The following is a 26,723-nucleotide window of genomic DNA, read 5'->3' on the forward strand; positions in this document are numbered from 1 at the left end:
TGTTTGTATATTTTGTCGGTCACATAGTTGGCAAATATTTTCTCCCATTCTGTAGGTTGTCTTTTCATTTTGTTTATGGTTCCTTTGCTGTGCAAAAGCTTTTAAGTTTAATTAGGTCTTATTTGTATATTAGTAAGTGGTTTTTGAGATATATATATATATATATATATATATATAAATAAATAAATAAATAAATAAATAAATGTACTTCAAACTTAAGAGGCTACTGAACATAAGACTTACCCTGAATGTAAGATACATATATTCCATTTAGAAAAACCATGCCAATTAATTTATGATATGCCACTGATTATAAGCTTAATGCCAATTTCAGAGATGTTAAAATGAAAAAAAAAGCATATAGTAGAATCAATGAAATATGGTATATCAGAATTCGAAATACTACTACTGGCCAAAATATCCATATATGGTAGCAGTGAATAACCCAGGGTTCATTCCAAGCAGGTATGTGCTTGTGACTCTGATCACTGCCAAGTAAGCTCAAGTACAAAATGTTGTGTTGATTTTGAAAAGGCAGCCATAATCCCTTCTATGTCTTTTATGGAAAAGGGTCAGGAATGCAGATACAGTTGCTTCTGGATTGTTAATGATGTTCACAGCCTGTAAACTGAAAGCATTTCCTGGAGTTCCTGAAGCCGAGCTCAAGATCAACTTTCAGATAGTCTGTGATGTCTTTATTTTCTTCTGTGTTCCTCTGAGTGAATAAAACTGGATAAAGTATGTAATCTTGCTTTTAATCTGAGGCGAATGAGTGAAATAGATAGCACTGACTCATATTTTAAAAGTTATATAATCATGAAATAGCTAGAGAATTGTGAAGTTATTTTTAGGGGAAGTCTCAGGATAATCCAGTTTTACTTAACTTGGTAAGGTTAATAAATTGGATTAGAAGTGTGGAGGAAGTCTGGTTTTGTACCTGCCAGTTACTCATGATAAAGGGTGTTAAAGTTCTACTGGTATGTAAACCACTGAAACAGAGAAGGGCTCTTGGCAAACACAACTGGGTATTGAGATGTTGTGATAGAACCAATTCCCTTCCTCACCTTCGCAAAGTAGTAATGAATGTGGCCTTTTGAAAACCTTGGGGCATTTCTTCATATTACATATGCTGAAGGAAGGGTTTCACTGTCCGAGCGGCCCAACGTTCTCTAATCAGAGGATCACACATGTATCTCAGAAAGTAAATCTTGGACAGGTTTTTATAAAGGCATCTTGGGGGCTGGTTTTAGTGGTGGTGGTGTTTTTACTTTCGTTTTTTTAAACTGTTTGTAAGGCAGGTTATGTAGCTCTCCAGGAAATGGTTCTAGAAGTAGGCCTTGAAGCCCTGGAAGCTTACTAAACTTGTATTTGTATAACAGGATTTAACTGGATTCCCTTTTGAATTTTTGTATCTAAAATTTGTTACTTCTTAAATTTTGTTTGTTTTGTGACTTTCATGACGCTGGATTGTATTTGTAAAAATGGAGTATTGTAGTCTTTTTGTCTTTTTTATTCCCCTAGAGGTCATCAAAACAAATAGACATCACTCATTAACTATTTTTATTCATTCATAAACAGTTATTAGGTGATGACATATACAAAGATTAAACCAAATATTGGCTCAAGGAATTCACCATAGGTTTCTCCTGTTAAATATAACGTGAAAAGCCTCTTCTGAAAGTGTCTGCAAAGTGTGAGGGTAGCTGGGGTGGGCACTGCTCGGGTATTATGTGTGAGCTGCAGCTTCCAGGATGAGCAGGGTCAGCCAGGTGAGCAGAACAGGCCTGAATGGGGGTAGGAGTGTTGGAGCGGGGTGCATTAGGTGACCCTAATGACCGGCGTGGCAGGAGTTGAGAGGCAGACAGGGCCTCTTCCACGCCTACAAATGTATACTTTGTTCAGTCAGCAATGCAGGGCCACTGAAGATTTTTAAGGAAAGTGACACAGTCGAGGGGACAAGGCTGGAGGAAGACAGGCGAGGGTGCTACAGCAGTAGTCCAGGTAACAGATGACACGGATCTGAACTCAGAGTGTACTGATGGAGAACATGGGGCAGAATCAACAGCGCTTGGTGACTAACTGAATCGGAGGCAAAGGAGAGAGGAAGAACGAGGGCTAACTCTTAGGGGGAAGATGGCATTAACAGGGGGAAGGGAAGTAGCAGAACAGGTTTGGAAGTGAGGTGGGAGGGAAACAGTGGAAGAGATGGAAATGGCTGATTGAAGATTCCTGAGAAAGAGGAGGTAACCCATGGAGTAAGGTTCCTGAGGGCAACCAATGGAGATGGGAGCCAGGGCAGAGGGATTAGTTTTGAATAAAAGAAAACTCAACTCTTCCCCTTCCCTGTGTTGGCAGGGCCAAGGGTAAGGGGAAGAGGATGGCTGTGCAGTGCAGGAGTGGTGGGGGCCTGGAGGCAGAAGGCTAAGGGAGTTCATACCCAATGGTCTAGTTTCTGTGTGTTAGGAAGTAAGTTCAGTCATGGAGCCAATGAAGAGTTTAGAAAAAGTGGGGAATAGGAACTGGAACTGGCCAGAAATTCAGAGAAGGGCTGTTGGACTTGAAAGCAAGCTTCTTTCCTGAATGTCATTACAATCATACTATAACAGTGTCAAGTGCATTAAAGAAAAAGTGACAAATACTTTCTTTTAAAAAGGGTGATTGTGTTATATTTGAGCTTTACCTAAATGTTTTATTTTATATGCAGTTTTACGTTATCAGTGATGTTTTTATCACATATTTTACCAATTCAGAAAAAGGTATCTTTAACAAGTCAGTTGCACAGATTGTACAACTTAGAATAGCTCTGCAGTTGTTCTCCTCTACCTAGCACGACGGAAACAGGGCGCTGTTCCTGCACATGAGGCTCTAGGGCACTGACACCTGCAGATAATTCTGCTTCCTAGATGTGGTTGCATTTTGATTACCCGTCTCAGAATGATCAAATCAGAATGTAACAGGTATTCAAAACGCAACAATTAAAAGGTCAAAAGTTGCATCTTGGGGGTTCTTTCTGCTTAGGAGAATGCTAAGAAAGAGCTAGGGTGGGATCTGGTAGAAAGGAGGCCTGAGTGGTTCACAAGGAGTGCAGGAGCTCGGGCCAAGCCCTGGTTTATAAGACAGAGTGACCTGTGCCTGTGATTCCCTGTAGTGTAGCAGACGCCCTTAGACATCTGCACAGGTCAACACCCAGGGAATCAAGGTTACTGACGTCTTCATAACAGAACACAACGAACACTCATTAAGTGACATTTTCCATTTTTAGGGGATTTCAATTCTAAATTGCCCCAGATTTTTATGTTTTCGTAAGTTTGTGTTTTAGTTTTCCTGCCTCTTTTTATTCTCCAAAGTTGTTGGCTCTTTTTCTTTCCTCCTAACCCTTCTCCCTTTTCCATCCACCAGTTCTTAGTTATGGACCAGGAAATCTGATAACTTTGCTAGCACTGGATATAAATCAAGAAAATGTGTCATCTGTCTTCCTCTTGAAGGTGTTAAGAAACCAAACCAAACGAAACCCACCGAATTTCTGGTTCCTTGTCTGTGTTTCTTGTAGCTGAGGCTGAGGCACGGTGGTCTTGTGAGAAAGGAGGTGTTAGCACCTTGCTTTTTATTCTGTGACATTCTTTAGTCTCTAGTTACTGTTTCGTATAAGCAGAAGCCACCTCTGTTTCTGCTGTTTACTGTATGACCATAATGACATACATTGGCTTCATAAGGTGGGAAAATAACCAATTCCTTTATAAAGAGGACTGTTTCTTCCTTAGAGTTATTTAAACAAATCACTTGATCATTTTATAAAAAAGGGATTCCTCTGGGGGATGTTTTGGTATCAATCAGCATCATCATATAACAGTATCAGTGAGGTCAGAGATGGTCCTGAGAAAAGTAACCTCGTAAGTTGGCCGCAAGTATGTTTTCTCTAGGCCACCTCCAGAGCTTTTGGTACATCTCGACAAATGAAAGTGACAGAGTACACGGCTTGAATTATACCTTCATGAACAAAGGGCATAGCAACTTGTTTTAAAGACCTCTTCTCTTTTGCAACTGGAAAAAGGACAACTTTATTACCATGGCATCTGAGATTGCTCTCACCTGTGAATACCTCCTGTCCCATCAATCACCTTAAAACTGGAGATGAAAGACTGGATTAACTAATGGACCCCAAAGAGTCTGTTACAGGGAGGGCACTGGTCAGAAGCAGGCTGAAAAGGACAGACAGTGAGGGAGATGGGTGGGCTACTGAGAGGCCCACGTGGCACAGGCCAAGGGTCCTGTATCTCCGGTGTACTGACCTAGGTAAAAACTGAAGCCATGCTCACTGGGCCTACTGTTATACTGACCCAAACCCTGGCTTCTATAAGAAAACCAGCATGTCTGCTTCTCATGTTTCTGATGCTCACATCTCCAGTTTGAATGTCAGTAACAGAAACAACGGAAAAGAATTCCATGCTATTAGAAGAGAAAGAAAAATTCAGCACATCTTCATTATCCCTTCCAGGCCATAACACTACCTGTAGAAATAAGCATGAACGCAAACAGCCAAGCAGCACTCCTGCAAAGCCTGCTGCAAATGGAAACTCCGTTGGACGCAGTAAGAACGTTGGGGGAAATGAAGTTGTGCTTGAAAAGGTGGGAATGACATTTCAGCTGCTGCTCTTAATTTGGGAGGCACTGATGAGTCAGTTCTCCAGCGCGGTATTGGGCAATGAAGGGAGAGAACAGATGATCCAAATCGAAACGAAAGGAACATAGGTAGGCAGGCAGCTGGGCAGGAAAGGCTTTCTCTTTTTTTTTTTTTTCTTTTCCATTTTTATCTTTAGGGCAACCAGAATGTACTCTTTTAAGTAACCAATTTTAGCCTCACCAAGATGGCTTGATTTTGATCCAAAAGATTTGGAATTTAGAATTTGGGTCCTAATTTGACCTCTTCAGTTAAAGTATATGTTGATTTCTACTACATAATGAGAAGAGAATGTAGAACATTGGCTATGATCATTAACAACAAATACATAAAATTGTATAGAGGTTCCCTACAGGAAAAAAAGGTAGGGAGGGGGAACTTAAAAATAGGAGTATCTTTAGTATCAAAGCAATACCTTCTTGCCTTGTTATTTAAACTATTAGTGGCCTTAACATTCTTCAGGAAAAACCTATAACAAACAGTAAGGTTTGGGTACGGTTAAGCCAGCAGCACTGATATCACGCTGACTATGCCTCCCCCTCTTGTCCTGATGGAATGACATGAAAGGTGGTGCCCACGGCAGGAAAGGCAGAAGGAATGCCCGGAGCACTTGCTGAAACATGGCTTCGAGCAGTACTTGGGGCTGGTGAGTGCCTGGTATAGGAGGGGCACACCCTCTGGCCAGCGGCAGACAGAATCTAGGAGGTTCTGTGTGCCTGGGGGCACTGGACAGCTGGCGAAGGGGCGCAGGTGCTAATAACAGCTTCTACAACTGGCTGCTGCACATGACTGGGCAGGGACTCTGTGAGGCACAGACTTCACCTCACAAGTAGTTAACACCATCAGAAGTATTACTGTGAAAAGCATGACAAATGATAGAAAACTCAGTGACCTAATGTTTCAAGAGTGAGAAAACTGTTCAAAATTGAGGGATCTAGATAACTATAAAAGCCTGCTGGACATACCATGGTCATACCACAAATAAGTGGCACCCCCTTAAATATGAGAAATAACTACAGGAAAGAGCTGATATAACGTGGTCAGGCTGTGACAACACTAGTCCTACTTTACTAGTAGAGCAGTTACTAGGACGACATTAATAATTTAACTCTTCTTCCACATGAACAACATAAAAATGGTTTTTATTAATTGGCATATAAAACAGTACTTTAAACATGCACAGAAAAAATAATGAATTATTATCAATTCTACTCACACAGTCCATTCACCATAATCCTATACAGGGCCTTATTAACAAAGTTTAAATTTCTTTATGGCTTCCTTCATGATCTACATTTCCCTATCAACACTAGCCCAATGGAGGGGAAATATCTCTAAAATTACAGCTGAGGGACTTCCCCTGGAGGTCCAGTGGTTAAGACTCTGCGCTTCCACTGCAGGGGGCACAAGTTGGATCCCTGGTCAGGATCCTGTGGTGCGGCCAAAAGTCAATAAATAAATAAGTTACAGCTGAGCTGATGTGGTGCAAACGAACTTGCTCAGAATCGTACACAACCACATTAACACCGGAACACGAACGCAGTTTCTGGTGTCAAGGTTCTGTTCTAAGCTGCAAGAGTGGCCCCTTGCACAAAACCATCGACTTGAAATCCAGGCATCAGGCAGTGGAAACACCAAAGTAATCAAGGCATTTATTTTATTTATTTATCACATTGCAAGGTACAGTTTGTATAATAAATGATATAACAATAAATATCACCCAGTAATTAAAAAACACTTTCCATTTCAAAATATGGGTGTTTAAAGTATTAAAAAAACTATAATGTTTAGCCATTTTCCAGGTTTCAGAAGCAAATTTCTTTTTAATTTCTTTTCATCGGAGCTCTAATGAGAGCTTTACCTCTAAAGTGAATAACTGTTAAAGTTTAAACATGTCACATGCCATACCTAAAACACTTCTACTTTGACAGTTTAGTTTCATTACTTGGAATAATGTTTGCATTCAAATACCAGTAGTAAAAAAATATAGACACAGTGAATCAATACTTCAAAATACCAATCTCCTAAAGTTGTATTATGAAGGTATTGATGTAACAGGAAAATAAAATCAATGAATCAACTTGGTTGTGCAATAAAATCCACTGTATAATACACAGCTGAGTGACAGATAATCTCTATACCACATTGCAGTATGTAAACTGAACACTGAGAGACAAAAAAAGCCTCAGACTAATCCACATTATCTTATGATCCATAATTCCACAAAGCCTCCAAGCCTGTACTAATATTAACATTTCCACAAAACCAGATTTCAATTTCTCTTTGGTTTGGTTGTAAAAATGTCATCTAAAGCAGTCTGCTGTTAAAACATATTATATTATGAATAAAGTATTTCTCTAATACACCTGGAAAAAGGTCTGATTAAAATGTGCAAAAAAATTATTAAACTATGTAGTTCAAACCCTTTTTAAAGCTCTAGTAAAAGAGATCCAGATTTTCTCCATTGTTTTTCTATTGGTTTAATTGGGTCTTTTTCTAGTTTCCTAAGTTGGAAGCTAATTGATTTGACCTTTTTACTCTTTCCCCAAATAAGCACTTAATGGTATAAATTCCACTTTAAGCACTACTTCGGCCACATTCCACACATTTTGATGTGTTGTATTTTTCTTTTTATTCAGTTCAAAATATTTTCCAATGTCCCTGTGATTACTTCTTTAATTCATGAGTTATTTAACAGTAAGTTGTTTAATTTCCAAATATGTGGGAACATTTTCAGATATCTGTTATTGATTTTGAATTTAATTCTGTCATGGTAAGAGGATATACTTTGTGTGATTTCAGTCCTTTTACATTTATTGACACTTGTTTTATGGCCCAGAATATTGTCTGTCTTGGTGAATCTTTCATGTTCACTTGAATAGTATGTGTATTCTGCTGTTGCCAAGTAGAATACAAATATCAGTTAGGTCAAATTGGTTGATACTGTTGTTCAAGTCTTCTAAGCCCTTACTAATTTTCCATTTGTTCTATTTGTCTGTTTGTCTATTTGTCCTATGTCTGGGAGAGAAGTGTAGAGATCTCCATCTATAATTGTGGATTTGTCCATTTCACTTTTCAGTTCAGTTGTTGCTTTACATATTTTGAATCTCTGTTTTTAGGTGCATATAAAATTTAAATTATGTCCTCTGAATGAATTTTATTTTATTTACTTAGTTTTGGCTGTGTTGGGTCTTCGTTGCTGCACGCAGGCTTTCTCTAGCTGCGCAAGCGGGGGCTACTCTTTGTTGCGGTGTGAGGGTGTCTCGTTGAGGTGGCTTCTCTTGTTGTGCAGCACGGGTTCTAGGTGCACGGGCTTCAGTAGTTGTGGCACACGGGCTTAGTTGCTCTGCGGCATGTGGGATCTTCCCGGACCAGGTATTGAACCTGTGTCCCTTGCATTGGCAGGTGGATTCTTAACCACTGTGCCACCAGGGAAGTCCCCTCTTAATGAATTCTAATGTTTTTACTGCCAATAATATTTATTCTGAAAACTATGTTTAGTATAAATATAGCTATTCTAATTTTCTTTGAATTACTGTCTATATGGTATATCTTTTTCTTTTTACCTCTCTGTGTCTTTAAAGTGGGTTTCTTGTGGATAGAATATAGTTGGGTCTTGGTTTTTAAATCCAATCTGACAACAACCTCTATCTTTCAATGGAGTGTTTAGTCTAGTTCCATTTAATGTAACTATCAGTATAATTGGGTTTAAATCTGTTATCTTGCTTTTTCTTTCTATATATTCCATTTGTTCTTTTTTCTCTTTTCTTGCATAGTTTTGGATAAATTACATACTTTTTATGAATCCATTTTGCCTCCTCTATTAGCTTATAACTATTTTATTCTTTAGACTTCTAAGGTTTACAGTACACATCTTTAACAATATTATAGTCTACCCTCAATATTATAGCACTTCACGTATACTATATCTTACAACAGTACATTTCCACTCCTCCCACCCTGTACTTTATGATATTGTTATTTGTTTTACTTGTGCAAACTACATAATATATTACTATTTTTGCTTTAAACAGTAAACTTATGTTTTAAAAAACACTAAAATGAAGGAAAAGAAACATTTCACACTTACCTATATGTTTACCATTTCTGGCATTCTTTATTGTTTTGTACAGATCTAAATTTCCATCTGAAATTATTTTCCTTCTGTCTGAAGAACTTCCTTTAATATTCTTATAGCATAGGTCTCTTGGTAATGGATTCACTCGGTTTTTCTTTGTTTAAAAAACAAATATTTTATTTTGTCTTCATTTTTGAAAGATAGTTTTGCTGGATATAGAATTCTAGGTTATAGTTTTTGTTGTTGTCGTTGCGTACTTTGAAAATATTATTCCATTGTCTTGCATAGTTGCTGATGAGAATTTTGTTGTCATTCTTTTTTTTTTGCGCTACGCGGGCCTCCCACTGTTGTGGCCTCTCCCGTTGCGGAGCACAGGCTCCGGATGCGCAGGCTCAGCGGCGCCACTCCACAGCATGTGGGATCTTCCCGGACCGGGGCACGAACCCATGTCCCCTGCATCGGCAGGCAGACTCTCAACCACTGCGCCACCAGGGAAGTCCTGCTCTCATTCTTTATTCATCTGTATGTAACAAGTATTCTTCCCACTTCCCCTGCTGCTTTTTAAAGAACTTTGTAAAATATGTAAGAGTACCAGTGACAAAGGAAAATAATCCATGTTTCTCTGTTGACATATTTTTCCTACATTGAAATAATCTTTACTTAAAGATGTTAATAAAAAAGTAGTGTAATTTTCTTCTTTTATAAAAATGTACTTCTGACTCCAAGTACACTGAAGTTAGATTGATTGGCATTGTCCCACTGGTCACTGATGCTGTGCCCCCCCCCCACCGTGAACTTTTGATTCTTTCTGTCTTCCATTTTGGTTATTTTTTATTGCTATGTCTTCTGGTTCACTAATCTTGTCTTCTGTGGTACCTAATATGCCATTAATACCATCCAATGTATTTTAAATTTCAGGTATATTTTTCATCTCTAGAGATTCCATTTGGATTGTTTTAAATAGTTTCCATTTCTTTCCTCACTGCAGCCTTTAGTCTACTGCTAATTCAGTCATGTCACTAAGATGATGATACCATTTTGAGGACTTTTAAACAATGCCTTATGTTTTATGATGTCTTTCTACTCTGACTGGTGGGCAAAACTATACGCAGCCCAGGGACAATTTCAGTAATTATTCAGCCTATTGCCTTCTGGTGGTTTTCTGATAGTTTTTTCTCATGCAGGTGTAGATAAGTACCAAAGACTCATGAAGACTCCTATGCAGATCTCCAGAGCACTTTCTGTGTACATCTCTGTCCCCCAGGTGCCCTGCCCCAGAAATTTTAGCTGCTTTGTCTTGCCAAACTCCAGTCTCTGTGTCCTCTACTTGGTTAGACCAGCAGGTCCTCTTTGGACTCCCGCTCCATGTGCTGTGGCCTAGAAACTGCCTCCAGGCAGTGAGAGCACTCTTAAGACTCATCTTATTTGTGTTCCTTCTTTAGGTATCACAGAACTGTAACATCTGTTGTTCAATGTCTGACTGTTGTTTTATATACTTTTTATGGTTTGCTAGTTGTGTAAGATGGGAAGGTATATCTATTTCTTCCATCATGGCTGAAAGTGGGAGTTCAGATTATATTCTTGTTTCTAAAACTGATCTTTCATGTGAGCTTGAACCTGACGTTAACCTAATCAGCAATTCTCAATGCCCTTTATATAGGCTGAACAGCTTCAGGATTCTTTTACCCTCATGCTCTACAAGCATGCTTCTCTCAGCAAAATGTTACATTAACATTGTTGTATTCAGTAGGCTGTATAGTAGGGTCTTGTAACTGGTGATTTCATTTGTCATTTAATGCTGTAGCGGGCATTTCTTATTTTTTAGCCATGCAGAATAGATGTCTTGTCTTTGGATAACGGTCCTCAATCCATGTGAACTGTATGGAGCTGATCCTATTCCAAGCTCCAGGGGAAGGTATGTGACCTAGATCTAAGCCAATAAGCACATTCCATTCTCCTAAACCATAGCTAATGGTTCACAGATGGGCATATAAGATAACTGTGTGAATGCCTACCAGGCCTAGACCTTTTGCTCAAATAGTCTCTTTTTTGGAGCTGACTAGAATCTGAGAACATACATAGCTGGAGCCTTTGCCAGCCATCTTGTCACCAGAGGGAGCCTAAAAAATGAAGACAGAGCTGGGAGGCAGGATTCCGGTAGGATTTTAAGCGCCTGGGCTAAGGGATACCTTCAACTAACACTGAACTTTTCCTACTACGTGAGTTAATAATTTCCCATTTTGCCTCCATGAGCATGGGTTGGGCTTTCTGACACTTGCAATGTAAAGTTTCCCATCTGTTCCATCAAATGGTAAATATCAGTCATGGGTTCCAAGTGGATTTTTTAAAAAGACACACTGAAGCAATGTCATACAATTGTGGAGTAATGAGCTGTAATAGCAAACCATCAAAGCAAAATCACATACCTCCAAGAGATGGACCTTCTCTTTATGAATGCACTGTGCAAGCTTGTAAGGCAGAGCCACAAGCAGCCATCAGGGTGTGGAACATGTAAGGGCTAGAACTCCAAGAAAAGGGAGTTCTACAAAAGAGAAAGAACGAGCCTGACATTTCAGGCCTGATCTGGGCAAACCCATTCACATAGCCAAAAACGTCATCTCTACTACAACAGTCTGTAGGATATCATCTACCATGTCAAGAATCCTCTGGCTCCCATGACCTAAAAATGAATATATTCTTTTCTTTTAAATTTTTGTCTGGACGACACTTTAAAAAAAAACACCCAGTTCTACTTTTGCTCCCCCCAAAATATAAACATGTAGGAAATAAGCAGTTGACAGTGTTCTTCAGAAGTGTAACACCACTGGGCTATTTCCCCTTTTCTTTTTAGCTTTCCTATTTTGCAGGCAGAAGAATAGTAAGATAATTTAATATGAGAAGTTAGTAAACCTGAAAAAAAGCTATTGGTATGGCATTTATCAGGAAAATAATCTGTAGTGGTTTTCAGATACCAGCAGTGCTGTGGTAAAATAGCTAAGAAAGAAAAATCAATATCTGCATGTGTTCTCTTCACTTAAAAAATTCTTTCCTAGATTTATATTCCACTTCCTTTGGTGTTTATGCATGTCTCTCTTTTTTTCTCTGCCCTTTGGGCAATGATATACATACTTTTTTGCGGTATGCGGGCCTCTCCCGTTGCGGAGCACAGGCTCCGGACGTGCAGGCCCAGTGGCCATGGCTCACGGGCCCAGCCGCTCCGCGGCACGTGGGATCCTCCCGGACCGGGGCACGAACCCGCGCCCCCTGCATCGGCAGGCGGACCCCCAACCACTGCACCACCAGGGAAGCCCCGGGCAATGATATTTTTGTGTCAGATACTATTACATACGAATAATGAATGCTGACTAATAATGATAATAATTGTACTGAGATACAGGGAAGTAAGATGTTATGAAATGTACATAGTCAAAGCATGTGCTAGAGGAATATTTTATTAAAGCCACAATAGGCTTCACTATTAAGTAAGACTCTTTGTCCTCCGAGGAACTTTGATATAATGTGTCACAAAGAAGATGAAGTATAAAAGTATAATTTGTTGAACAAGGTTTTAGAAAACAGAAATGAAATATTATACATGTATCTCTCCTATTAACTTACAAAATAAGCAGAATAGAATTAAGACTTAATCCTCAGTTAAATCTGGGGGGGGGGGGATGGATATATGATACAAATGACTATAAAAAGTTGCCTTTAAAGTACTAACATGTCCCAAATCCTTGAAGGTTAGATTACTGTGTGGACAAAAACTAAAGTATTAAGAGAACAGAATTCTGGAGGAGGTGACTTTTTAAAATTGTGTGTTCTTCCTAAGGATTTATTTACATCCTTAGCTTGTTATTGTGTCAGGAGTCACATGCCAGGCTGATTCTCTACTTCGGGATAAATTTTGGAGAAACCAAATTTTCTAAAACATTAAATCAGCAGGATATACATACATGATGGAAATCATCAATACCACATTAGAGGCAGTTGTCTACCAAAGGGTCTCAAATTAGGATACTGGTTGAAAATAAGAACCAGGATAGGTGCTGGTGAGAGAGAGTGCCAGGCTCCTCCTTAAGGTGTTTAAAAGTGGCAACCCTAACATCTTAAAGGCTGGCCTCAGGTTTTATTTTTAAATTGTTTGGTTTTTAATTTCATAAAAGACATGGTACACCTAGTATGTTCCACTAACAGTCTCCTAGTGAAAACAAACTTGCAAATCTCTCCCCAAATGTTAAATTACTCTCTAGTATTTTTTGTTTCTTAATTCCATAAGAGAAATAGGACACCTAATAAGTTCCACTAACAGTCTCCAAGTAAGAAAAACTTCCAAACCTCCCTCCAAATTTGGAAGCAACAAAAACAAAAATAGGCAAGTGAGACTACATCTAACGATAAATCTTCCGCACAGCAAAGGAAATAATCAACAGAGTGAAAAGTCAACCCATTGCTGGATCATAATAAAGTTTTAACTTTTTGAGGAACCTCCATGTTTTCCATAATGGCTGTACCAATTTACATTGCCATCAACAGTGTACAAGAGTTCCCTTTTCTCCACATCCTCGCCTACACCAGTTATCTTTTGTCTTTTTGACAACAGCCATTCTAACAGGTGTGAGATGATATCTCATCTCACTGTGGTTTGATTTGCATTCCCCTGATGATCAGTGATGCTGAACACCTCTTCATACAGCTGTTGGCCATTTGTATATCTTCTTTTGAGAGAGGTCTGTTCAGGTCCTTTGCTCATTTTTAAAATCGAGTTTTTTGTTCGTTTTTGGTTTTTTTGCTATTGAGCTGTATGACTTCCCTATATATTTTGGATATTAACCCCTTATCAGATATATGATTTGCAAATATTTTCTCTTATTCCATAGGTTGCCTTTTCACTCTGCTGTTTCCTTTACTGTGCAGAAGTTTTTAGCTTGATGTAATCCCACCTGTCTATTTTTTCTTTTGCTGCCTATGCTTTGGTGCCAATATCTAAATAATCATTGCCCAGACCACAGTTAAGAACGTTTTCTTCCCCTATGCTTTCATCTACTAGTTTTTTGGTTTCAGGGCTTATATTTAAGTCTTTAATCTGTTTTGAATTGGTTTTTATAAATGCTGTGAGATAGGGGCCAATTTCATTCTTTTGCATGTGGATATTCAGTTTTCCTAACATCATTTATTGAACAGACTATCCTTTCCCCATTTAGTGTTCTTGGAACCCTTGTTGAAGTTCAGTTGACCGCAGATGTATGGATTTATTTCTGGGGTTTCTAGTTCATTCCATTGGTCTACAGGTCCGTTTTTATGCCAGTACCATACTGTCTTGATTATTGGAGCTTTGTAATATATTTCGAAATCATTAAGTGTGGTGCCTTCAGTTTTGTTGTTTGTGCTCAAGATTGCTTTGGCTATTTAGGATATTTTGTGGTTCCACATGAATTTTAGGATGTCTTTTTCTATTTCTGTAAAGAATGTCATTGGGATTTTGATAGGCATTGCATTGAATATGTAGATCACTTTGGGTAGTATGGACATTTTAGCAATATTAATTCTTCTAATCCATGAAATGATGATGAGTTTCTCTTAAGTACAATATTTAAAGTTCTCTAGCTCCATAAAGTGGCTATGAAGAAGTATAAGCAACTATGTGCAAACCAACAAAAACCTTGTGAAATGTTTCCTTTTGGAGTATTAATGTTAGGCAGTAACCCTTCCAATGACCTTAACGATCTAGATCTACACTCAAGGTGTCATAACCAGTTCCCCAGCCAGCATTACAAAACACAAGAAGGATAGACAGGACTGAGGTTGAGAGGGCCACAGTGCTGGGGTGCAGTGTACAGGCCTGGATGGAAGTGCATGATGAGTCCCTGTGGTCCTACTCACCACGAGCAGCGGCAGAAGTAAAAAGTGGAGCAATGTGTGTTCATTTTTTTTTTTTTTGGCTTCCATATCATCTGGTACGTACTGTACTGGATAGCAACAGAAACACAGTGCCTACAGGGACTTTACAGATGATCTTGTCTAATCTCTTAGTTTCTCTCCATCACCCTTTACAAGTTTGACTGCCCTAGACAGAGAGAACCTCCCACTATGCGCTGATATTTATTTTTATCTTCCCTTGCAATGGACCCACATTAAGAATCAGGAACTCTGTGTGTGTAATACATATCCATATCCATGTATAATACAGCAATTCATAATATAATTCAGTTTAATCTCCTACTTGGAGAAAAACATTATGTATTCTTTTAAAATGTTTGTTGGGCACTCCATGTTCACATCCACGGGAGAAGCAATGGTGAGTGACATTATTGCTGAAGGTTAATTATGAGACATTCCAGGTTTACCATTTCCATTTTGTCATGTTGCATTTAACTTCTTTTAAATTACTATTAATTCAAAACAATATTCAAATTTCTGAGAACTTAAAATGTGAACACAGATTCTCCAAATATAACATGATATTTTGGGTTTTATTTCATTTTAAAAACTCAGGTGAATTTGATTTAAAAAATTTTGTAATATAGGTTTTAAGGTCATTAGAAAAATCTATTTTTGTGTCAAAATTTCCTGCTGCATGAAAGTAGTTTCAAAATAACTACTACCACCACCACAACAGAGGTCCCCCATCTCACACTGTGTGCTCATTTACTTAGTGATTCAATGGATGCTTCTTGAGCATCTACAAGTCCTTTTACTAGATATGGGGACAAGGGAAGGAAGAACAAAGGGAGAAAAGATGGCGGGAGGTGGTGTTATGATGGTTGGTGGAAATAATACAAAGGACATGGTAGATAACGGTCCTGGAATATGACATTTCACTGACTGTTAATATAACTAGTTAAACTATATATGAAAGAATATTTTTTTAACAATGGAAAAGAGAATAATTACATTAACAAATCTAATACTTCTCTATATAATTTAATCAGAGAATTTAAGAGCTGTTAGAGAACTTACAGATCACGTAGTTTAACTCCACATTTTATACTAAATCTATTTTTGTTGTTTCTCAAATGTGAATCAAATGAAGACCATAGGGCTCAGATTTGTCTGTGTCCTTTGAAGGAAAGGAAGGACCACTTTCCACAGGAGTACTCGCCATTTCTAACCTTCAGTTTATCAAATAGCAGAACATCTGGTCTGGTGGCCAGGATTGACAAGTTAACTATTACCACTATATCCCAAGTCCTGAATCAGTAATTTTTTAAATATTATAAGGTTCATGTTCTAGAGTTAATTTAATTACATTATCAATTAATATTTCAGGATTCATTGCTTACCTATTATCTTGGCAACATTAAATCTATTAATATGTCACATCTTTCATCTCTGTGTAGAATGCAAGTGTCTGAAACTCTAAATTCAACCAGTCACCACATCAAGACTACCTTAGAAAAGAACTAAACTCATATTTTAAAGTATCTGTAATTCTTCAGCAGCCTTTTTGCCCGAGGAACTCTGGTCTGAAGCGAAGCATGCAAAGCCTCTGCATGCCACCCCCAATGAGCAAGTGACAGTAGACTCAGCATGAAGGAAAAGAAAAAAAAAGAGGAGACAAGACGGTGGAGGAGAAGGACGTGAGCTCACCCCTTCGTATGGAAACACCAAAATCACAACTAACTGCTGAATAACCACCGACCAAAAAATGCTGGAACCTATCCAAAAAAAAGACAAAGAAGCAGCCAGAAGGAGAAGGTAGGAGAGGCACACGGTGATAAAAACAAATCTCATACATGCCGGGTGGGCGAACCACAAACTGGAAAATAATTATACCACAGAAGTTCTCCCACAGGAGCGGAAGTTCTGAGGCCTGTATCAGGCTCCCCAGCCTGGGGGTCTGGCAATGGGAGGAGGAGACCCCAGAGAATCTGGCACTGAAAGCCAGCAGTGTGTGATCCCACAGGACTGGGGTAAACAGAAACTCCACTCTTGGAGGGTATACACAGGGTCTCGTGCACACCAGGACCCAGAAGAAAAAGCGGTAACCTCATAAGTGACTGGGCTAGACTTACCTGCTAGTATTGGAGGGCCTCCTGCGGAGGCTGTGATTCACTGCAGGGACAAGAACACTGGTGGTGGCAGTTCTGGGGAGTACTCATTGGTGTGAGCCTTCTTGGAGGCTGCCATTTTCTCACCAAGACCTGGCCCCCACCCAACAGCCTGTAAGCTCCAGTGCTGGGATGCCTCAGGCCAAACAACCAACAAACAGGGCAGGAACATAGCCCCACCCATAAGCAGACAGGCTGCTTAAAGTCTTCCTGAGTAAACAGCTGCCTGATAAACACACCCCCTGACCCAGCCCTGCTCACCAAAGGGACAAGACCCAGCTCCACCCACTAGTGGGCAGGTACCAACCCCTCTCACCAGGAAGCCTGCACAAGCCTCTTAGCCTCATCCACCAGGGGGCAGACAGCAGAGCAAGAAGAACTACAACACTGCAGCCTGTGGAACGGAAACCACAATCACAGAAAGTTAGACAAAATAAGATGGTAAGGGAATATGTCCCAGATGAAGGGACAAGATAAAACCCCAGAACACCAACTAAATGAAGTGGAGATAGGCAATCTACCTGAAAAAGAATTCCTAGTAATGATAGTAAAGATGATACAAGGTCTCACAAAAAGAATGGAGGCACAGATCGAGAAGATATAAGAAAAGTTTAACAAAGAAAGACCCAGAAGAACTAAAGAACAGAGATGAACAATACAATAACTAAAATGAAAAATATACTAGAAGGAATCAATAGCAGAATAACTGAGGGAGAAGAACAGATAAGTGAGCTGGAAGACAGAATGGTGGAAATCACTGCCACTGAACAGAAAAGAAAAAAGAATGAAAAGAAATGAGGACAGTCTAAGAGACCTCTGGGACAACATTAAATGCACCAACATTTGCATTATAGGGGTCCCAGGAGGAGAAGAGAGAGAGAGAGATGACCTGAGAAAAATTTTGAAGAGATAATAGCTGAAAACTTCCCTATCATGGGAAAGGAAACAGTCACCCAAGTCCAGAAAGCGCAGAGAGTCCCAGGCAGAATAAACCCAAGGAGGAACACACCGATACACATAGTAATCAAACTGACAAAAATTAAAGACTACAAAAAAATATTAAAAGCTACAAGGGAAAAACAACAAATCATGTACAAGGGAACTCCCATAAGGTTATCAGCTGATTTTTCAGTAGAAACTCTGCAGGCCAGAAGGGAGTGGCACAATATATTTAAAGTGATGAAAGAGAAGAATCTACAACCAAGAATAATCTAGCAAGCAAGGCTCTCATTCAGATTCGACAGAGAAATCTTTACAGACAAGCCAAAGCTAACAGAATTCAGCACAACCAGACCAGCTTTGCAAGAAACACTAAAGGAACTTACTTCTCTAGGCAGAAAAGAAAAGGCCACAACTAGAAACAAAAAATTAAAATGGAAAAGTTCACCGGTAAAGGCAAACATACAGTAAAGGTAGAAAATCATCTGTACACAGATATGACATCAAAATGACCACCTGAGAGAAGAGGAGAGAACAAATGCAGTATACTGGAAATGGATTTGAAATTAAAAGACCAACAACTTAAAACAATCTTGTGTTTATACAGACTGCTGTATCAAAACCTCATGGTAACCACAAACCAAAAATCCACAATAGATACACAACAAAGAAAAAGTAATACAAACACAACACTAAAGTTAGTCATCAAATCACAAGAGAAGAGAACAAAAGAGGAAGGGAAGAAAAACAAAACAAATCCAAAACGATTAAGAAAATGGCACGAGGAAGACACACATCAATAATTACCTTAAACGTAAATCTATTAAATGCTCCAACCAAAAGACATAGATTGGCTGAATGGATGCAGAAACAAGACCCGTATATATGCTGTCTATAAGAGAACCATTTCAGATATAGGGACACATACAGACTGAAAGTAAGGGGATGGAGAAAGCTATTCCATGCAAATGGAAATCAAAAGAAAGCTGGAGTAGCAATTCTCATATCAGACAAAATCAACTTTAAAATAAAGAATGTTACAAGAGACAAAGAAGGACGCTACATAAAGATCAAGGGACCAATCCAAGAAGATATAACAATTGTAAATATATATGCACCAACATAGGAGCACCTCAGTATATAAGGTAAATACTAAAAACCATAAAAGGAGAAATCAACAGTAACACAGTAATAGTGGGGGACTTCAACACCCCACTTTCATCAATGGACAGATCATCCAGACAGAAAATCAATGAGGAAACACAGGCCTTAAATGACACATTAGACCAGATGGACTTGATGTTTATAATGCATTCTATCCAAAAGCAGCAGAATACACATTCTTCTCAAGTGCACATGGAACATTCTCCAGGACTGATTACATACTGGGCCACAAAGTGAGCCTTGGTAAATTTAAGAAAATTGAAATCATATCAAGCATCTTTTCCGATCACAACACTATGAGATTAGAAATCAACTACAAGAAAAAAAATTGTAAAAAACACAAACGTGCAAGCTAAACAATGTGCTACTTAACAACCAATGGATCACTGAAGAAATCAAAAAATACCTAGAGACAAATGAAAATGAAAGCAGGACAATACAAAACCTATGGGACACAGCAAAAGCAGTTCTAAGAGGGAAGTTTATAGCAATACAAACTCACCTCAGGAAACAAGAAGAATCTCAAATAAACAATCTAACCTTACACCTAAAGCAACCAGACAAAGAAGAACAAACAAAACCTAAAATTAGCAGAAGAAAGGAAATCATAAATAAATGAAATAGAAATGAAAAAAACAACAGAAAAGATCAATGAAACTCCTTTGGTTCTTTGAAAAGATAAAATTGATAAACCTTTAGCCAGACTCATCAAGAAAAAAAGGGATAGAGATCAAATCAATAAAATTAGAAATGCAAAAGGAGGAGTTACAACAGACACCACAGAAATAAAAAGAGTCATAAGAGACTACTTCGAGCAACTATATGCCAATAAAATGGACAACCTGGAAGAAATGAACAAATTCTCAGAAAGGTACAATCTCCCAAGACTGAGCTAGGAAGAAATAGAAAATATGAACAGACTAATTGCAAGTACTGAAATTGGAACCGTGATTTAAAAACTCCCAACAAACAGAAGTTCAGGACCAGATAGCTTCACAGGTGAATTCTATCAAACCTTTAGAGAACAGTTAACACCTATCCTTCTCAAACTCTTCCCAAAAAATTGCAGAGGAAGGAATAGTCACAAACTCATTCTATGATATGAGGCCACCATCACCCTGATACCAAAACCAGACAAAGATACCACAAAAAAAGAAAATTACAGGCCACGAACTGATGAGGATAGACATAAAAATCCTCAACAAAATACTAGCAAACTGAATCCAACAACACATTAGAAGGATCATACACCATGAACAAGTGGGATTTATCCCAGGGGTGCAAGGATTTTCAATATCTGCAAATCAATCAGTGTGATACACCACATCAACAAACTGCAGAATAAAAACCATATGATCACCTCAATAGATGCAGAAATAGCTTTTGACAAAATTCAACACCCATTTGTGATAAAAACTCTCCAGAAAATGGGCAGAGAGGGAACATACCTCAACATAATAAAGGCCATATATGACAAACCTACAGCTAACATCATTCTCAATGGTGAAAAACTGAAAGCATTTCCTCTAAGATCAGGAACAAAACAAGGATGTCCACTCTCACCACTTTTATTCAACATAGTTTTGGAAGTCCTAGCCACAGCAATCAGAGAAGAAAAAGAAAGGGAATCCAAATTGTAAAAGAAGTAAAACTGTCACTGTTTGCAGACGACAGGATACTATACATAGAAAATCCTAAAGATGCTACTAGAAAGGCTCATCATTAGGCTCATCAATGAATTCACTAAAGTTGCAGGATACAAAATAAATACACAGACATCTGTTGCACTTCTATACACTAACAACGAAAGATCAAAAAGAGAAATAAACAATCCCATTTACCATCGCATCAAAAAGAATATCAAGGTATAAATCTACCTAGGGAGGCAAAAGATCTGTAACTCCAAAAACTGTAAGATGTTGATGAAAGAAACTGAAGATGACGCAAACAGATGGAAAGATATACCATGTTCTTGGAATGGAAGAATCAATATTATCAAAATAAGTATATTACCCAAGGCAATCTACAGATTCAGTGCAATCCCTATCAAATTACCAATGGCATTTTTTACAGAACTAGAACAAAAAAGTTTTTAATTTGTATGGAAACACAAAAGACGCCGAATAGCCAAAGCAATCTTGAAAAAGAAAAACAGAGCTGGAGGAATCAGGCTCCCTTACTTCAGACTATACTACAAAGCTACAGTCATCCAAAGAGTATGGTACTGGCACAAAAATAGAAATATAGCTCAATGGAACAGGACAGAAAGCCCAGACATAAACCCATGCACCTATGGTTAATTAATCTTCAACAAAGGAGGCAATATTATACAATGGAGAAAAGACAGTCTCTTCAATAAATGGTGCTGGGAAAACTGGACAGCTACATGTAAGAAAATGAAATTAGAACATTCTTCAACACCATACACATACACAAAAATAAACTCAAAATGGATTAAAGACATAAATTTAAGACCAGATACTATAAAACGCTTAGAGGAAAATACAGGCAGAACAGTCTCTGACATAAATCGCAGCAATATCTTTTTTGATCTGTCTTATAGAGTAATGGAAATAAAAACAAAAATAAACAAATGGGACCTAATTAAACTCAAAAGCTTTTGCACAGTAAAGGAAACCATAAACAAAACAAAAAGACAACCTACAGAATGGGAGAAAATATTTGCAAATGATGTGACTGACAAGGGATTAATCTCCAAAATTTAAAAACAGCTCATGCGGCTCAATATCAAAAAAACAAACAACCCAATCAAAAAAATGGGCAGAAGACCTAAATAGACCTTTCTCCAGTGAAGACATACAGATGGCCAAGAGACACATGAAGAGATGCTCAACATCACTAATTATTAGAGAAATGCAAATCAAAACTACAATGAGATATCACCTCACACCATTCAGAATGGCCATCATCAAAAAGTCTACCAACAATAAGTGCTGGAAAGGGTGTGGAGAAAAGGGAACCCTCCTACACTGTTGGTGGCAATTTACATTGGTATAGCCATTATGGAGGCCAGTATGGAGGTTCCTTAAAAAACTAAAAATAGAACTACCATATAATCCTACAATCCCACTCCTGGGCATATATCTGGAGAAAAACGTGGTTTGAAAGGATACATGCACCCCAATGCTCATTGCAGCACTGTTTACAATAGCCAAGACATGGAAGCAACCTAAATGTCCATCAACAGATGAATGGATAAAGAAGATGTGGTACGTATATACAATGGAATATTACTCAGCCATTAAAAAGAATGAAATAATGCCATTTGCAGCAGCATGGATGGACCTGGAGATTATCATACTAAGTGAAGTAAGTCAGACAGAAAAAGACAAATATCATATGATATTTATATGTGGAATCTAAAAAAAGGATACAGATGAACTTATTTACAAGACAGAAACAGACTCACAGACTTAGAGAACGAACTTATGTTTATGGGTGTGGGGTGTTGGGCAGGGACAGATTGGCAGTTTGGGATTGACATGTACACTGCTGTATTTAAAACAGATAACCAACAAGGACCGACTGTACAGCACAGGGAACTCTGCTGAATACTCTGTAATAACCTAAATGGGAAAAGAATTTGAAAAAGAATAGATACATGTAAAATATATGTATGCAATATAACTGAATCACTTTGCTGTACACCTGAAACTAATACAACATCGTTGTTAATCAACTATACTCCAATATAAAATAAAAATTAAAAAAATAAAGTGTCTATAATTCATGTCTTTTACTTATTTAATTTGCCTAAGTAGCCAGGTTTCTATTATTATTATATTATATGTAATCTTGATTTTGTTTTATAGAGCTGTTTGAATTAAACATACCAAATGGAACACTGAATAATTTGAAGGGAGTAAAAGAAATACAGAGGATTTCACTGTATTCTGTGGTGCGTGAAAATGCACTGCTCTTACATAACATCTAACTGTGCCTGGGAGCTAAGAAAGAAGCAAGAGCTTTCTTTAGCACCACAATCATGCCAGGGTTCTCAACTGCATCATGCTCTCTGCTACTGGGCAAGAAACAGTCTTGACATGGATTCAGAAATCCACTTAGGGGTAATTTGTAATAACAAGATAATAATTGTTATCAATTACAATAATTTGTAATAACAAGAACAGTGGGTACCAAGTACCTACACATACCAGGAATTCAGTTTTTCTGATGCAGAACCAGAGGTTCAGAGAGATGAAGCAGTCTGCCCAAGGTCATACAAATAGCAAGCAAGTTCCTCAGGGCAAGGGCTGGTTCTTAGTTATCATCCTATCTGGAGAGCCTCAGATGTAGGATGCAGTCACTGTTGGTGGGGTGCCTGTGTCTGACTTTTAATGGCAGAGGTTGTCTTGTTTTGCTTAGTTTTTAAGTTGGTTTAAGAAATTAGCACTTGTGTGCTCACTCTCTCTGTTGTGTTAGGATGGGGCAGTTCTTAAAATGAGAGGTTGATCCAGGAGACAGTTAAAATTACTTTCACTCTAAGTTACATTGACAACTTACAGGGTAATCATTTTTAAAGGATGTGGTACATTTATTTTTAAAATGATGACCTCCCTGAGAGAAACAACTATCTTTCTTGTGATAGATGCTTTATCAAATCCTTGTAAGTAACAATAGTGGGGGAAAAAAAAGACTGTGTTATATAACACAGCAAAATGGGAAGACTTCCTGGGTTTTTTTTCTCCTTCTATTAAAAACAAACAAAAACAACAAAAAACAAAACACCTGCCTGGAGTCTGGAGTTAGGCCCAGTTGATTTTTTTTTTTTTTTTTTTTTTTTTTGGATTTCACCTTGGTGAATGCTTTCACCAAAGGTATATGACACTCATGGTTTCACCTTCTGAAATGAGACTTGACAGCTGTTCGACACCACAGAGCAACGTTATATAACAAGGCAGCTCAAGAGGCAAAAAAGAAAACCACATTGAAATGAGTTTGGTGAGTGGGTTGGTGGTTAGGCAGAGTACACTTGCACCAACATAGAAAATAGTCAATGGCAAGGCCACGTGAACAATTATCATTTTGTAAATGCTCCAGATTTTTCCTACAATAAATCTCTGAAATGGACATACTTACATATCACAGGCAGTGACCTTCTAAGTGAGCATTTGTGTGGGAAAGCACTGCTCCTGCCACAGAGTCTGAATTCTTTTAGGGATGTGCCCGGAAGTCAAGTATGACCCCCTCCTTCTCTTTTTTATAATGCCACCCCACAGAAACAGTTTTTAAGAAACAAAGAGTAATTTCAATGGAAAGAGTCAAATCGTTTTGAGAGTCAAAGACTTTTGACCTTATTAGCAACTCTAAAAAAAAATGTAATGCAATTCACTGTCCAACATGAGCTCTTCCTGAGCATAAATATTTTACTTTTTTTTAAACAGTGAGCCCAAGCTCGTTTTAATATCTTAGCTCCAGAGAAGGAAGCAGGCTTCTACTGTTTCACACGCCTCTTTTTAAAAAAAAAAAAAAAAGTATCTTTAAAACAGCCTGGGTACCAAGCTATGAGTCACAATTGGTCCCATAGTCAGTACTTTCTGGTTATACAAAATTTGCTCATGAAAGCCATGTGTTAAATTAAAATTGAGAAATTACTGGAAGACACAACCAAAAAAAATTAGAGAATGTGTCTGTTTATGCAAATCCTTGAACAGCTCTACCCTTTGCTTTTTATCAATATTGACAGAAAGCATGTACAATGAACTTAGCACTAAAATGGCATCCCTAATAGGTCAATCTGTTCCTGCTTAACATACCAGAGGGATATATTTTAAAATCTCAGCCATTTCTAAAAAGTTTGCAGTTTCCTGCTTAGGAAACTAAATGGCTATTTTTGAGTCCGAACATGCACATAACTTGATATTTGCAAAAGGATGTATTTGGGGTCATTTTCCTGATAAAAATCCTGTTAGACCAGGTTGTATATCATGCAAGAAGACACTGAGGACTAGTACCGCATGGACTGTTTAGGTCCATAAATGGAAGAGGTGGTTGAGACTGGATGCACACACTGAATGGTCTCAATTTCATTTTACATCAAAGATACTGGTTGAAAGATCAAGTCTTTAATAATATGTTTAGAGAGGGAAAAGAAAACTCTATTTGGTTTACCTTGAAATATTAGCAATCTTTACACAGCCCATACATTTTGGAATGTATCCTTTATCCTCAAATAATCGGAAGTTCATAAAAATCTTTTTCACTATGGAAAAAGCAGAGCATATTGGGGGCTGGGTATTTAGCATCTGAGTAAAATTAATGCTAGTGTTAAAAATCAGGATAAATTGCAAATTTGGAATGAAATGTCTTACTACAGAGCCTGGTGCATTCTATCTGCTGAATAAATGTTGAATAAATTAATAAATAAAAGGAAGATCAGGGTTTCCAGCTTTATCATCTTTTGAAAACAGATACCCGCTAACATCAAAACTAATGCCATTTTGTCTACATTAACAATATTCATGTCTCAGGAACTTCATCATAAAGTTGTATAACTATTGGGAAGTTACTACAGAAATGCTAGTGCATCTACCCATGAAGTGTAACTGGATCTCCTTACGCACAACCTCACATTGTATGTTCTCTGAATTAGGTTGCAAAGGACTGAACTTCAAGGTCTTATATCATGCTACTAAATACAGGCAAGATCTACACACAGCTTGAATCAGCACACACACACACATCTTGATGAAAAATGATTAAAGTGTAGTTGGTAAAACACAGTAACACAATAATTAAGAACTACACACACACACACACAGAGTGAAAGAAAATACTCAAAAAGTGAAGAGAAGCTGCTAGTGTCAGCAGCATAACAGTCCCATGGTAGCCATCCTCCTTTCATCATGGTCAATTCATTAGCAGAGGAGAAAAGACAGAAACTATGGGAAATGCACACCATCTGCTCAATCCAGAGGCAACAGCACATGCCTCTTATAGCCAAAGCTTTTTACCAGAAACGGAAGGAGATAAGATCTAATCCTCTCACAAAATATCCCACGAAGGTAGTTAGACATATTTGCATCACAAATAAATATAACACCCAAATCATTATTAGACGAGATCTTTTAAATATCAGTCAAGACTTTTACCACTCAGTATACACTGATCAAACAGAATACTAAGTCAGCATCAGAGAAAATGGGGTTGGATTCTATCACCTTTATTAAGCTATTCCTTAAAAAAAATCTTGCTTAAAACATCTTCATTCCCTGAATAGCAAGAACATTTTAGTCCAGTCGTCCTAGTTTTAAAAAGACACACTTTAATATTGTATATTTCAAGAAATGTGCATTTCCTTTCTTATAACAAAAGGTTAAAAATAAATATTCTTACCTTGAAATTGTGAACCTTTTCATATTTTGGAATTTGCTCGTTTTCTTTCAGAGTTGCTCTTCTAACAAGTGATGTCAACTGCGAATAAGCAAAGAGTTTCAGAGGTTGCCAGATTGTCACAGACGACTTTTGAGAACCCAGTTTCATTCCCAAGGCTGCTATCAATAAACCTTGCTGGCGGCCCTCTTGTTTTGATTTGTGAACTGTAGCTCTATTAGTTTTCCTACCCGACCAAGACTCTTTGGATGGCATTTTGGAATTCACAGGAAATAAAGAAAACCTATATTGATCTATGTCTGTCGATGAACTCTATTCAGCTAACAAATGAGCATTCTGCCAGCCAGCACAGAACCCTGCCCTACAGAGAGCTGCAGAGAAACATCACGGAGAGGTGGAGGAGGATGATGAAGCACTTCTTAAAAAGAGGTCGACTAACCAGAAAAATTCTTCTTTCTTC

At 38.1% G+C, this 26,723-nt stretch overlaps 1 protein-coding gene across 2 annotated transcripts in view; it reads right to left on the reverse strand.

The window, feature by feature from the left end:
• CHN1 (chimerin 1) overlaps positions 1 to 26,518 on the reverse strand; it is a gene marked incomplete at its 5' end in the record, with an annotated part of 51,563 nt that extends 25,045 nt beyond the window's left edge. For both annotated transcript variants that reach the window (XM_082841293.1, XM_082841292.1), the window contains one exon: positions 26,267 to 26,518. In XM_082841293.1, the coding sequence (XP_082697419.1) occupies positions 26,267 to 26,518 (252 nt within the window). The remainder of the gene's footprint in view (positions 1 to 26,266) is intronic.
• Positions 26,519 to 26,723: the final 205 nt, after the last annotated feature.

The sequence above is a fragment of the Leucopleurus acutus genome (genome assembly GCF_964270905.1).
Source record: "Leucopleurus acutus genome assembly, chromosome: 6".
Lineage (NCBI taxonomy): Eukaryota > Metazoa > Chordata > Mammalia > Artiodactyla > Delphinidae > Leucopleurus > Leucopleurus acutus.